The sequence below is a fragment of the Peromyscus maniculatus genome, chromosome 23 (assembly GCF_049852395.1).
Source record: "Peromyscus maniculatus bairdii isolate BWxNUB_F1_BW_parent chromosome 23, HU_Pman_BW_mat_3.1, whole genome shotgun sequence".
Lineage (NCBI taxonomy): Eukaryota > Metazoa > Chordata > Mammalia > Rodentia > Cricetidae > Peromyscus > Peromyscus maniculatus.
This window is the reverse complement of record NC_134874.1, coordinates 55630817-55643513: the sequence shown is the minus strand read 5'-3', so window position 1 is coordinate 55643513 and position 12697 is coordinate 55630817. Positions and strand designations below refer to the sequence as shown.

Here is a 12697-nt window from a genome sequence, read left to right as displayed (position 1 = left end):
AAAACTCCATGACCAAAAGCAGCTTGGGGAGAAAAGGTTTACTGGAGCCTACGGGTCACACACCATCACTGAGGGAAGTCAAGGCAGGAACTCAAGGCAGGAAGTCAAGGCAGGAACCTGGAGGCAGGAACCGAAGCAGAAGCATAGATGAATGCTTATGTTAGCTTGCTCCCCATGGCTTGCTCAGCTTGAGCTCTTATAACTCCCGGGACCATCTGCCTGGGGTGGCCCTGCTCATGTCAATCATTAAAAGAAAATGTACCACAGGCTTGCCCACAGGCCAGTCCTGATGGAGGGATTTGCTCAGCATGGGCTCCCAGTTCCTAATGACTCTAGTGCGTATCAGGTTGACAAACCCTAACCAGCGCAAGGAGGTCTCCACATTGTCACCCCATCTCGAGGTTGATTTTATCTTCCACAGAGAAAAGAAACATGCTTATTTAGCAGAGTCAACCAACTCGTTTTATTTATGAATACTTAGTGAATGAGTGTTTCAGATAGAATGCATGTCTAATGGGACCTGTGGGTGGGTAAGCAATGCCTCTGACTGTCAAGAAATGTGAGAGAGGACCAGAGATTGGTGGAAGCATCTGGAACGCCCCCCCCATGCTGGGGTCCGAGGCAGGATTCAGCCAGAGACCAGGAGGGAGGCTGCTGTAGTCTGAGTTTGGAAATCACAGTGAATGGGATGGGGTGGACTAGCTGGAGAGAGAGAGGAAACAGGTGTATCTCAGAGATGGTGTTCTACTGAGTGTGAAGAAATGAGAAAGAGGGAGAGAAAGGCAGGATCGGCGTCTCTGGTGTAGGCACAGGGGACACTCACTGAGCTGGGGAGGGGACAGGGAGAAGGTTTAAGCGACACTTGGTTCAACTGGGCCGTGTTGGGTGTGAGTGAGCACATGGAAGCTGTCCAAAGTAAGACGTCACCTACAGGTTAGAGCCCAAATAGTAGGGCATTCATAAAATGAGAAATCAGAGGGAACGGAACCAACATTATCAAACCATTGTATCAAGAAAAATGCCTCAGAATCATAGGATGTGGGTTAAAGGGGTCGGCTAGACACCTGCATAATCGATTTAAAAGAGGCCACCAGACACAGCAGAGTGAGAATAAGAGGCACTGAGAGCTTTGCAAGAGAGTAAAACAGATCACCCACAAAAAGGCTGAGATGTATCACAGCATCGGGCTGTCGTTAGCAGCCCAGGAATCCAAAAGAGAAATCCCTTTGCATCTGAGGGTGAGGTGAATATCACATTAAAACTTTGAATTAAAGAGAATGTTTGGTTGGAAGAAATTTTTGAGCAGTGCAAATTAAAGCAGAAAAAAAATTAGTGTCCTGCCAACGTAAAGAAGCTGGCCACAAAACAAGGAGCCACCAAAGAAGCTAGTCAGGAAACAAGAAGCCACAGAAACACAAAACACGTGAACCTCACATAGGAAGAGGCCAAAGCTTGGGCCAGCACAAGGGCCAGGCTGGAACAGGTCAGGTCTATCCTTAGCAGCCAGCCTCCTCCAGCCTGGCTCTGTCTCCTAAAGGTGACAGCATCCTCCAAAACAGCGTCACCAAGCTGAAGATCTAGTGTTCAGACCCGGGAGCCTCCAGTGGCCACTTCACACTCAAACCCCAACACAGAGAGAATGTGAGCCCCAAGTCACTCTGCTGAGAGAGGCCTGGGGGAAGTCCTTTGTTACAGAGGCCACAGGAGACAGAGGCTTAGGGGAGGAGAAAAGAGCCGACCTCCAGGACAGTTAGGCTGGCCAGGCAGACGCTGGAGAGGTCGAGCCTCGGCCTAGCATGGTCTGGAACCAGGCCACCAGGCCCTCCTGACATTCCTTCCACACACCACACAGACTACTGAGCACCTTGAGGTTGATCTCTCGTTTTACTGTTGCCTTGACATGGGAACAATGCACACTCATCACACACCACTAGTCAAGCCATTCCATCCTACTGCTTAGAACTCAGCACTCCTGGAAGTCTGGTTACCCTAATGCACGTGCTCCTTTGCATGATAAGTAGACAACACCGTAATCCTATTCAACAACTAACATCTTCACTTATTGCGGATGTCTTTCCATCTCGGTACAATAGGGAGCCAAGTCATGCTTTTTAATGGCGGCGTGGCACTCCATGGCTTGACTCGATATTTATTTAGGGATTCTTCAATGTGAGTTTTGTCTGTATTCACGTATTTATGGCTGTAAATTATGTACTGTCTTTGAGTACGTATTTGGCATGCCCAGAGAAGTGTTCCACAGGGAGATTTGCAGAAGTGGAATTTCAGAGTCAAAGCTATCAGTGCTTAAATTTCCCGTTGGCGCGGTAGACTGCTCCATGGGACTGGAATGGAAACCGCTGTTCAGGCTAACTAAGTACTCATGAGTACTAACTAACTTAGTACTGCCTGTAAAGCAGGAAACATGTTAGGTAACTCTGGAGGCAGCTAGCACTTCCCTGTTCATTTTCCAGGAGTCTTGGTCTCTTTCCCTATCGGTTGACCTAAAGTAAAAGCAGAGGGCAGGGACGGAAGGGTGAGGCCAGCCCTGGGTTTGTTACCTGTGATGTCAGGAGCGGGGACTCCGGTGGATGGGCTCTCAAGGTCTCCACGTCAGCCCCTGCAGCCTCAGTAGACCTTCAGTGTGTGTGCGAGCACACATACAAACCGTTCATAATGCTCTCAAGACTTCAGAGCTGGGGAGGAGTGGGGGAGTAGATGTATTCGGCCATGTTAAAACCTAAAACTACAGGCAGTGGAAGACGGTATTAAAGTGTTTGACGAGGGAGAATCAGCAAAGTATAGTGTAAACATCAGGGGAGGGGCTGCTCTGCCACATAAATGAAGAGTACAAACCGGGGAGAGACGTGGGCACAGTGTCTGTCCATTCACATGCTCGCCCTGAGGGCGCTGTTAAACAAAGCCACACTGTGCAAGGACCTCTGGTGTCTGTCACTAATTACATGCCTGGCCTGTCAGCGCCAGCGAGGCGTGGGCCAGGAGAATGTGACTCGTGCACACACTGTCCCCCGGGAGCACGAATGGGTGGACAGTGCAGTCTACCTAGCAACACTGAGGACGAGCAGACTTCAGCTGTCAGGGGAAAGGCACTCTGAACCCTCAGTCATCTTCTGGGGGCGCCTGCACATGCCCCTAGAGCACGCCCGTGCCCAGGCTACCCCTCCTGCTGAGCCAGCTGGAATAGCTCCAGGAAGGCTCAGCTGCAATCGAGGGGACTAGTGATGGCTAGGTCACCTCTGGAAATGAATTCGAGCCGGCTGAGGCCCCCCGTGGCTCAGCAGGTATGTCTGTCCCATCCCTCCCTGTCTGCAGTAGACCGAGTTTGTGCCTAAGTGCAATGAAATTTTAATTCCTAGATATTGTGTGAGGTCACTGGGTCCTGGGCCCACCAGAGCGAGGGCTGTTTTCATCAAACCAGGGACAATGGCCCCGTTTCAGGTCACACTTAGAACTAAATCCCCTTTGTTATAAAGAAGCACGCACATCATTCTCCCAGGCAGAGGGGCGGGGGGCGTTGACTGTAACAAATGACCCAGCGATTCCTTGTTGTCCTGTTTGCGTTTTATTGCATTGCCTTTTCCGCAGCAGCTCGTGTTACGGTGCCTCTCATAACCACTCCCTTCCTCTTTCTGTTCCTCTTCACAAACTGTATGTAGGAACGAAGAAAGAATCGCAGAAAGACCCGGACGCTAACAAACCTGCCGTCTCGTCTCCCAAGAGAGCAGCGTCTTCTTCCACCAAGCTTCACTCACCAGGTACTTACACACTCACCGGGCACTTGCACACTCACCGGGCACTTGCACACTCACCGGGCACTTGCACACTCACCGGGCACTTGCACACTCACCTTGTGAGTTTGGCTCTGAGTTCATTCAGATGGCCATTAATGTGAGTGTGCCAGCCTGACACACAGGCTGGGTTTTCCTCATGCGATACCAGAAGAACCTGTTTGGGCATGAGTTTTACCTATAAAAACAAGATGTTATGCCATGTGTATGTGGGGGAATTTCTCTGCACAGGAATATGTGCTCTTATGAGAACATGTAAAAAACAATTCAGTTGGGAAAAAATCATACTTTGAAGGTCTAACTAAGCTCAAGTAGCATTTCATAAACGGGAGAAAAACAGGCTGTATGTAATAAAATCTAGTTTTGGACTATTTCCAGTCCATGTACAAAATGTTTTAAAAGTTGAAATATGGAAATACTTATATCAATGAAATGCCAAACAATTAATAATTAATACACGTTAAATCACCTATATGTAGAGTGTACGTCTTGGTCAGGCTTGATGTGTGCCCTTACCCATGAGGTTACCAGCTTTCAATGAGGATAACACACATATCCATCTTCTCCCCAAACGTCCTGGTGATCTTGTCAGGCCCGTGTGCACGGTCCACCACACCCCATTCCCCATGGCCTCCGCTCTACTCTGTCACAGCTGTCTGTGTTTTCTAACGTTTCATGTATGTGGAATCATGTAATGTGTTGCTATTTGACTGTCTTCTTTAACAACCCCTTCCTCCTCCTCAGTGCATACCCCAGTGTATTAGCTACTTTCCTGCTGCGGTGACAAAACAGCATGACACATAGGGAGCAGAGGAAGTCCTGAGTGTGTGAAGCTCCAGTTAATCGTGCTGTTGACATGGGCACAGTCTTGGTGTCTTAGTCTCAGAGGCAGACAGTGTGCCAAAAAAAAAAAAAAAAAAAAAAAAAGTCACTGTAGCTTTCTCCCCCGAGATGTTCACAGCCTGAAGACTGTTCCCCTGCTGGAACTGTCCCCACGGAGATCAGGTAGACCCGCCTCCTTGTCCAGCTGATGTAATAACCCCGCCTCTCTATACATTCAACACAGTGAGCTTCTGGGGCACTTCGGTTTCTCCAGCCAAGAACCAGGACCACCCAATCCCAACTCTTTGTCCATCTGTCTGTCTGTTCTTCATTTCCTCGCCACCCCAGTCAGGTCCACATGGAAGGTCCCGGGAAGCTGTGCAAGGACTCGGTAGTAGCCAGGCCGACTTATAGAAGAAGGAGTTCATTAGGGCTGAGGTTCCAGAGCCTGTCGTGGTGGGGCAGCCAGCCGCCAGCACGGTGGCCTGAGCAGAAAGCCAGGAGCTCACAAGACCCTGCTGTAATCGGGAAGCTTGGAGAGCAGTCCCGGGAAGGGTGGGAGGCTTTAAACCCTCAAACCCTCAAAGCCTCCGGTGATGACTTCCCCCAACAAGGCCACACCTCCTAAGCCTACCCAACCAGCAGTAGCAACAGACTACTCATGTTCATATACACAAGTCCATAGGGAGTGGTGCCGTGAGGAGGCGTGGCCTTGTTGGAGGAAGTGTGTCACCGAGGGGGCGGGCTCAAGCCACACCCAGTGTAACAGTCTTCACTTCTGCGTCCTGTGGGTCAAGACGTAGAACTCTCAGCTCCTTCTCCAGCACCATGTCCGCCTGCGCGCCGCCATATCCCACCATGATGCTGGCGGACTAAGCCTCTGAAACCGTAAGACAGCCCCAATTAAGTGTTTTCCGTTCTAAGAGTTTCTGCGGCCGTGGTGTCTCTTCACAGCAATAAAACCCTAAGAGACTGGGTCACGTAGTAATGATGTGCTTAACTGCTGTGGGACACATCTTCACACAATGCAGCTAGGCTGGAGAGATAGGCGGGACTTCCGAACAGAGAAAGAACTCTGGGAAGAAGAAGGTGGGGTCACCAGACAGACAGAGAGGAAGCAAAATGGGCAGTATGACTAAAGATGACTGAACCATGTAAAAGAACATAGATTAAAGAATGTGGGTTAATTTAACTTATAAGAACTAGTTAAGAACAAGCCTAAGCTAAGACTTATACTCAATAATAAGTTTCCATGTCGTTTTTTATGAGCTGGAGGCCCAAAGAAAAATCCAACTACACTTAACTTCTTTAAATTGTGCCAGATTGTTTCCTAATGTAATTTGCCATTTGCATTCCCAGCGGTAGTGTGTGAGGGTTTTTAGTTCCTCCTCCTTTCCAGAGCCCACTGTGCCTACTCATGGCTTTCAGCGAAGCCCCTACTTCCACTTACCAGTGAGCTACAAAGCATCAGACACAGGACACAGATGAGCATCCGGGTGAAGTGTCCTTAGGATGGGAGCCAGAAAGTTCTCTAGTGACAGAGCATGTCCTCACGGCTTTAGAGAGGGCTCTATAGACGTGTTCAACCAGGCAAGAAACTCTCTAGACCCCCGCGGTTTAGGGATGCCTAGAAACTTCGGGGTATAGGTAGAATTGATTGTTCACTCGACCCCAGCCCCTCCTTCCTCCTCAGAGGTCAGGGGTGATTAATTAAATTCGGGCAAAATGTCAGTCAAATATCCCACAGACCTGATGACCGCAGGCCAGTCGGATGGAGGCAGTTCCTCAAACGAGTTTCCCTTGTCCCTCCTTATTCTAGTTTGTGTGGAGATGACAGAAGCCAGCCGGCACGCTAGGCCACTCCCAGAGAACAAGCACCAATGCTAAGTAGGAAAACAGTGTTCTGTCTCACAAAACCTGACCTGTGTTTACATTTGTAAAGATAAAGCTGTCTTCAAGCCCACAAAGAACCCTACTCATACGCCCTCGGGACACACCTCTGCTAGGACAGTGACCAACTTCACAGAGCACTTTCCCTCCAGCTGAGGAGCTATCAAAGCCCTGTCCAGTCCTTGCTTCCACCTTGTTTACAAGTGTGAAGGTCACGGCCTTCCGTGGTCGTGTTATCAGTGTGCGGGGGGGCCCAGCACAGCTCTGTTGCTACGTCCGATAAGCTTTCCAGATTCAATTAAATCACTCCGTTCTGTCCACACCATTCCTCGGGGTAGTGACCAGATGCTGCAAATGAATTTTTAATATTTGCTTTCCATTTTCCAACACCGGCTCCTCCCCAGTGCTTAGCCTTCGCACGCAAACTGTGGGAAGCTCGGCCTCCGCACGCAAACGACCGTTGGCATTCATTCACCTTTGTGCTGATGTCCAGTTCCTGGCTTCCCCCACGGGGCTAAGCTGCCACATGTCGTTGTGGTCTGCATACGTTACTGCTGCCCTAACCTGATTTATGCAGCTGGCGGGAGAGCCCGAAAGAAAGTGTGGCTGGGTCAGGATTTGGACAATGGGAATGTAGTCTAGATTAAGGGCAAGCTCCTAATCCTGGGAGGTGTGCTGGAGACACAGATTAGCCCCACATATGAGGAAATGGGAAGCACCCTGGGTAGAGAGGAGCCTGAGGACCTGGGATACTCCTCTGGATTGGTCCCTCTTGGACAGTGATTGGCAAAAGACCACAGATGAGCCTGATTCCTTGCTCACCCACTGGACCTTACAGGATACCAGACGCAGAGAAAACATTTAATAACAAGAATTAAGCATCTGGGACCTTAAAAATCCTAGCATGAAGCATAACAATCCTAGCAAGAAGCATATAAAATTAGCTATCTGTAGGTCATGGCAAGGCAGCGCTCATATAGTCCTTTGAACATTGCTAATGTAGAGGTAAGGACCCTTGCATGATATTGATAAAACAGTAAATGTGTGGAGCCACGGTGACCATTGAGATTCACCGTCTCAAACCCTTTTCAACTGAAGCGACAGTGAACTCCCTAGCTGGCCTCATTTCTCAGCGCTTCCCTCCTAACGGGAAAGCTCTGGACAGGGCTTCAGCCGGGCCTTGACAGTGACTGAGAATCAGGGTCCAGCCAACAAGGAGTCCTAAATAAGGACTGCGTCACTTAGTGTCACAAAGTTGCTAAGCTTATTGTGTTGATTCCAAACGCTAACGTTCTCAGGGGAGCCTCTGACTTGGCCAAGGATGTCCGTTGCTGGGCGACCCCCCCAGAGGAGAAATGTGAGCTGACTGCATGCACTCAGTTGAATACCAGAGCACTGAGTACATGAATAAAAGCAGTGTAATAATAATATCAGTTTAGAAGTAACTTTCAACAGTAGTATTAATTTTTTTAACCTAATGATAGCAATGCTGGCTGGTTTTATGTCAGCTTGCCATAAGCTAGAGTCACTGCAAAAGAGGGGACCTCACTTGAGAGGCGGCTTCCATAAGATCCAGCTGTAAGACATTTTCTTCATTAGTGATTGATGGGGGAGGGCCCCGCCCACTGTGGGTGGTGCCATCCCTGGGCTGCTGGTCCTGGGTTCTATCAGAAAGCAGGCTGAGCAAGCCATGAGGAGCAAGCCAGTGAGCAGCACCCCTCCTCGGCCTCTGCATCAGCTCCTGCCTCCAGGTTCCTGTCCCACTTGAGTCCCTATTTTATATGGAGGAGCAATTCCACCTGCGTCCCGGAAATGAGCTGTGTCACCTGTGAGGTCCCACCTCAGTGCCTGATGACTTGTTAAGGAGTCGATTCCATTCACATGATCATGTCTGCTGCTCAGTCAGCCACTGGATGAGGCTGCTCTCTCAGCCCACCTTCCTCTGTGTCTCCGTGTGTCAGACACCGGGTTTGGGATTTGTGTCTTGACCCTGGGGCCTTGGAGAGGAAGCAAAAGTCAGAAGAGAAGGAAAGAGCCCCCGAATAACTCGAGGTGACCCAGGGTCATCTGCCTGAATACAGGAAGATCGTGTCTGAGTTGTCAGGTCAGGTCATGGCCACCTGCAGGCTCTCTGGCTGCCTGTGGGGACAGCGTGTCTCTGTGCCTCAGTGGAGGGATGGTGGCCCATGGGTCGTTGGCCATGATGGCCTTCTCTCCAATGAACTCTTTCCTGGAGCCTTACCTTCTTCAGACTTCAGCCTAAAATGCCCTTCTCCTGTACCTCCCTAACCCTTCCCTCGGCCCCTGGCAAATGTCTGGTTCATTCTGGGAGCCACGCCACCTCACATTGCCTCACAGGAGCTTTGTGGGTGGGATGGCCACTACGATAGGAGACAGACAATGGCTTCCTGCAGTGATGAACCACCTCACATCTCTGGAAAGATCACTGTAATGAAGCAGCAGCGAGGAGTTGATGGGGGCCTTGGACCAATACTGTAGCTGTGGCCATGCCATGAAGTCACACTGGGGGACCCCCCAAGACATCGGTACAATAGGAACTAAGCTCCCCCAGCCCCCAAATAGAGGTTGTCACCTTGACACTGAAGAACAAGGTCACAAGAGAGGCCATGTAAAGGGCAGGAAGGGGCTTGTAATGTCACTCTCTGGTACTAAGGAAGGAGCCGTTACCTCCTCAGAAGCCTGACTTCTACCCGTGTGGATGCTGGATTGATTTCCCAGGAGACATTTGTCTAAGGGCAGTAAGTACGTGAAGCAGATTCAATACAGACGGTGTAAAATTTAATGTGAAGTCCCACAGCTTCTGTTTCCATTGCCAGTTCTAACTGTAAGTTCATTACGGCACAAGCTGTGGGTCTGATTGGTCTTGCTGTTTGATGCTTTTATTTATTTGCAAGGCTTTTATAATAAAGTTTATCATTTAAAAAAAATCCCCTTTAAGAAACAAGAAAGAAAGAAGAACCTCAGGCTTCCTTCTCCTTAAGCAGGCCTAAAGAAATGGCAGAAGCCGAAAAGAAATTTGGTGGTGCGTTTGTTAGTCTTCTAAGCATAAACGTTGTACTTAAAACCAGTAAACCGAGTAAATGATGTGAGTCCCAGCCAGTTTTGTCTGCTTAATACTTGAAATGGCAAACTGGGGGTCATCCCTTCCCTGCTCCGTGGGTCTAGGGAGCTCCTGTGAGAGGCTGCAGTGGAACAGACCGCTCCAAGTGACTGCTTTCTTTCTTCATAGGGTACCCAAAGCAGAGGACCACTGCTCCTCGGAATGGGTTCGCGCCCAAGCCTGACCTGCAGGCCCGGGAGGCGGAGCGGCAGCTGGCCCAGCGCCTGAGGGACAGGTGTGAGTGGCAGGCCAGGCAGCTGGTCCTGACTCGAGGGGAGCTGAAGAGGGCCATCCGTGGCTTCGACGTGCTGGCCGTGTCCACCCAGCACTTCTTTGGGAAGGTGAGGCCGGTCGTGGCTGAGAACGCCGGGGTCTTCTCAGCTACTTGGGCGCTGGAGCTGATAGCGGTGGTCGTTGGAAGTGTGTGCGATAATTAGGGTTTGGGGATAAGGTCGAGTCTTGCTGGTCATATGGAATCTCCTGCGGCATTCTAGAATATTCCAGGAGCCCAAAACTAGTCAAAGAAGCTAGTCCAAAAGGAAAAGTAAACAACCTTGATTACAAAGGAGAAAAGCGGGCAAAAAAAGAAAGAAAGAAAGAAAGAAAGAAAGAAAGAAAGAAAGAAAGAAAGAAAGAAAGAAAGAAAGAAAGAAAAGGATACATACAAAGAGGAAATGTTTGGAGAAGGCAGTGTGCGCTTCTCTGTGTTTTCAAAAGGAAATGGGTTCATTCTGGTGTTTTGACTGAGGACACAGGAGACAGGACCTCGGTGTCATTGTCCTTGGCCACTGGTGGGAAATGCATTGGGCGGGCCCAACAGCATGGTTGGAGAAGGATCTTCACTGAACACTGTTTCTCTAGAAATGCAGGACGTCGGTTTCTTGTCAGCAGATGTCTGGCGTCATCTGGGTGCCAAGGTGTGCTTGAGGGTGAAAATGAGCATTTATTTTAGAGATTTGAATATAATGCCTGTTTTTGTTGTTGCTGTTGCTATAATAAAACATCCAAGAATGGGTAGTTTATTTAGAAAAAAAAAAGTTCATTTTGCCTCACAGTTCTAGAAGCTGAGAACCTGAGAGTGTGGCTGTAGCACCTGCTGGGCTTCTGGTGCAAGGAACTCTACAAAACCTCCCTTAAGAGTTCTGCTCTCGGGAAGGGATTAGACGTGTATGAGATGTGTGGAGGGAACAGGAAGTCTGGACCTTAGATGTCAATATACAAGGCTTGCATCCCTGGTTTGAAACCTGAAATGTTTCAACACCTGAAACCTTTTGAGGCCTGACAGGACACAAGTGTGACATTCCACACTGGAGCTCCTAAGGTGGGTTGCACCTGCAAAATATTGTATAAGATTACCTCTGTCCTGTGCTTCAAGAGTGCATAGGAAACTTAAATGAACTCCATGTTCAGACTTGGATCCCATCCCTACGATAACTCATTATGTACACTGTAAAATCATTCCGAATTCTGAAGAAAAAATAGGAAGCATTTCCGTTCCCAAGCGTTTCGGATAAGGGATGCTGACTCTTTATACATAAGCAGCAGTTTGGCTGGTCTAGCCAGTTCAGTTGCTAGAGTAAACTATTTTCCTGGAAGTGCTGAGTATGTCTTAAGGACGTATTGAAAATTTTTCGCAGCTCAGATGAACTCCCTGTCCTGTCCTGAAGCTGTCGGCTCTGACAGTGTCACCCAGGGATTCTCAGATGCCACACTTAGGTGCCAACATAGCCTCACACCTGCCTGCTCTTAACAGCTCTGCCCCTGAGCAGGTCATGTTCCTCAGCCGGCCAAGCAGACCTGCCGAAAAACGTGGTCGCAAACCTGCAGGGATGTGGTAATGAGCGTGACCCTCCTGGGCTCACTTTCCTGGGTCCCACTGACATGCTGGAATCTTTCTCTTGGGGCCTTGTTCCTCCAAACGCTACCCTGTAGCACCCCCTGGTGGTCACTCCATGAAACAGCCCAGACAGTGGTCCTGTACAAGTAATGTCTCACATTGAGTACTTATGTGTGTGGGGGGGAATGTTTATTTCCATTTCATTTTAATATGACTTGTTATTTTATTCAGTATTTTAATGTTGGATTTTGTTTTCATAATTCACTCTGAATGTGATGGTAGACTGTGACTTTTGCTTTTTAGTTATCATAGATTAGGCAGAAAAGGCATAGTGTCGATGTGAAATGTCTCTGTAAGTCTTAGATCTCTGTTACTATTGCCGAATTCCTGAGGCAATCCTGAGATTCATGCTGGAGAAAAACTACTCACTGTCACAATCCAGGGAGCAGGAGAAGGAAGGAGAAGGGATTTGAAGCTCCGTATTCCCACTCTGAGGCGTGACCTCAACACCTCTAGACCTTTTCCATCATAAAGGATCCACCAGCTTCCCTCAGTATCACTCTGTAACAAAGCCTTGAACACAGGGGCCAAACTGCAGCGTGTGTTTTCTAAGCTTAGTGGAAACTGTAACAATGCTTCACCCTCTAGTCCCAAGCACACCGGCATCTCATCACACTTGCTCTTCTATGATGGAGACAAGCTCTCCATGCAAAGAGTGGGAAGGACACAAACCCGAATTCCCGTCACTGTCCTTAAAATGTATTAGCAGTCTACTGCCCTGGTTGTGTGTGTGTGTGTGTGTGTGTGTGTGTGTGTGTGTGTGTGTGTGTGTTGTCAATACTTAGAGGCATATGTTCTTCGTCTGTCTCTCCTGCAATAGCAGGGGCTCTTTCTTGGTCAGCTGCCTCTGCCCTGTGAAAGGGCCTGTGGAAGCCTTGACAACCTGAAAGTAGGCGGGGTTCCCAGACGACGGCCTAGCCCCGCTTGACTGGCTGACTGCCATGCCTGGGGTTCTGGAGGCATCCTTCTAAGCCTCACTGAATTCTTCCGGCTGGTATAGCTGTCGCCTTTGTCGGGGGACACTGGGGGAGATCCGCAGGTCTTCTCTGATGACAATGTAACTAGAACATGATGGAGCCGACAGCTTGGTGTCTTCGTGTAGGAATGCCTCCTCCACCCCCTCCCAGCCGCCACGCTGCTTCTGTTCTACGTGAGAAGGGG

The 12697-nt window shown here is 49.3% G+C and overlaps 1 protein-coding gene across 2 annotated transcripts in view; it reads left to right on the top strand.

Annotated features, from left to right (window-relative positions):
• Mtus2 (microtubule associated scaffold protein 2) overlaps positions 1 to 12697 on the top strand; it is a 380312-nt gene that overhangs the window by 281053 nt on the left and 86562 nt on the right. For both annotated transcript variants that reach the window (XM_042268368.2, XM_042268367.2), the window contains exons 7-8: positions 3675 to 3773; positions 9769 to 9980. In XM_042268368.2, coding sequence (XP_042124302.2) covers positions 3675 to 3773; positions 9769 to 9980 — 311 coding nt within the window. The remainder of the gene's footprint in view (positions 1 to 3674; positions 3774 to 9768; positions 9981 to 12697) is intronic.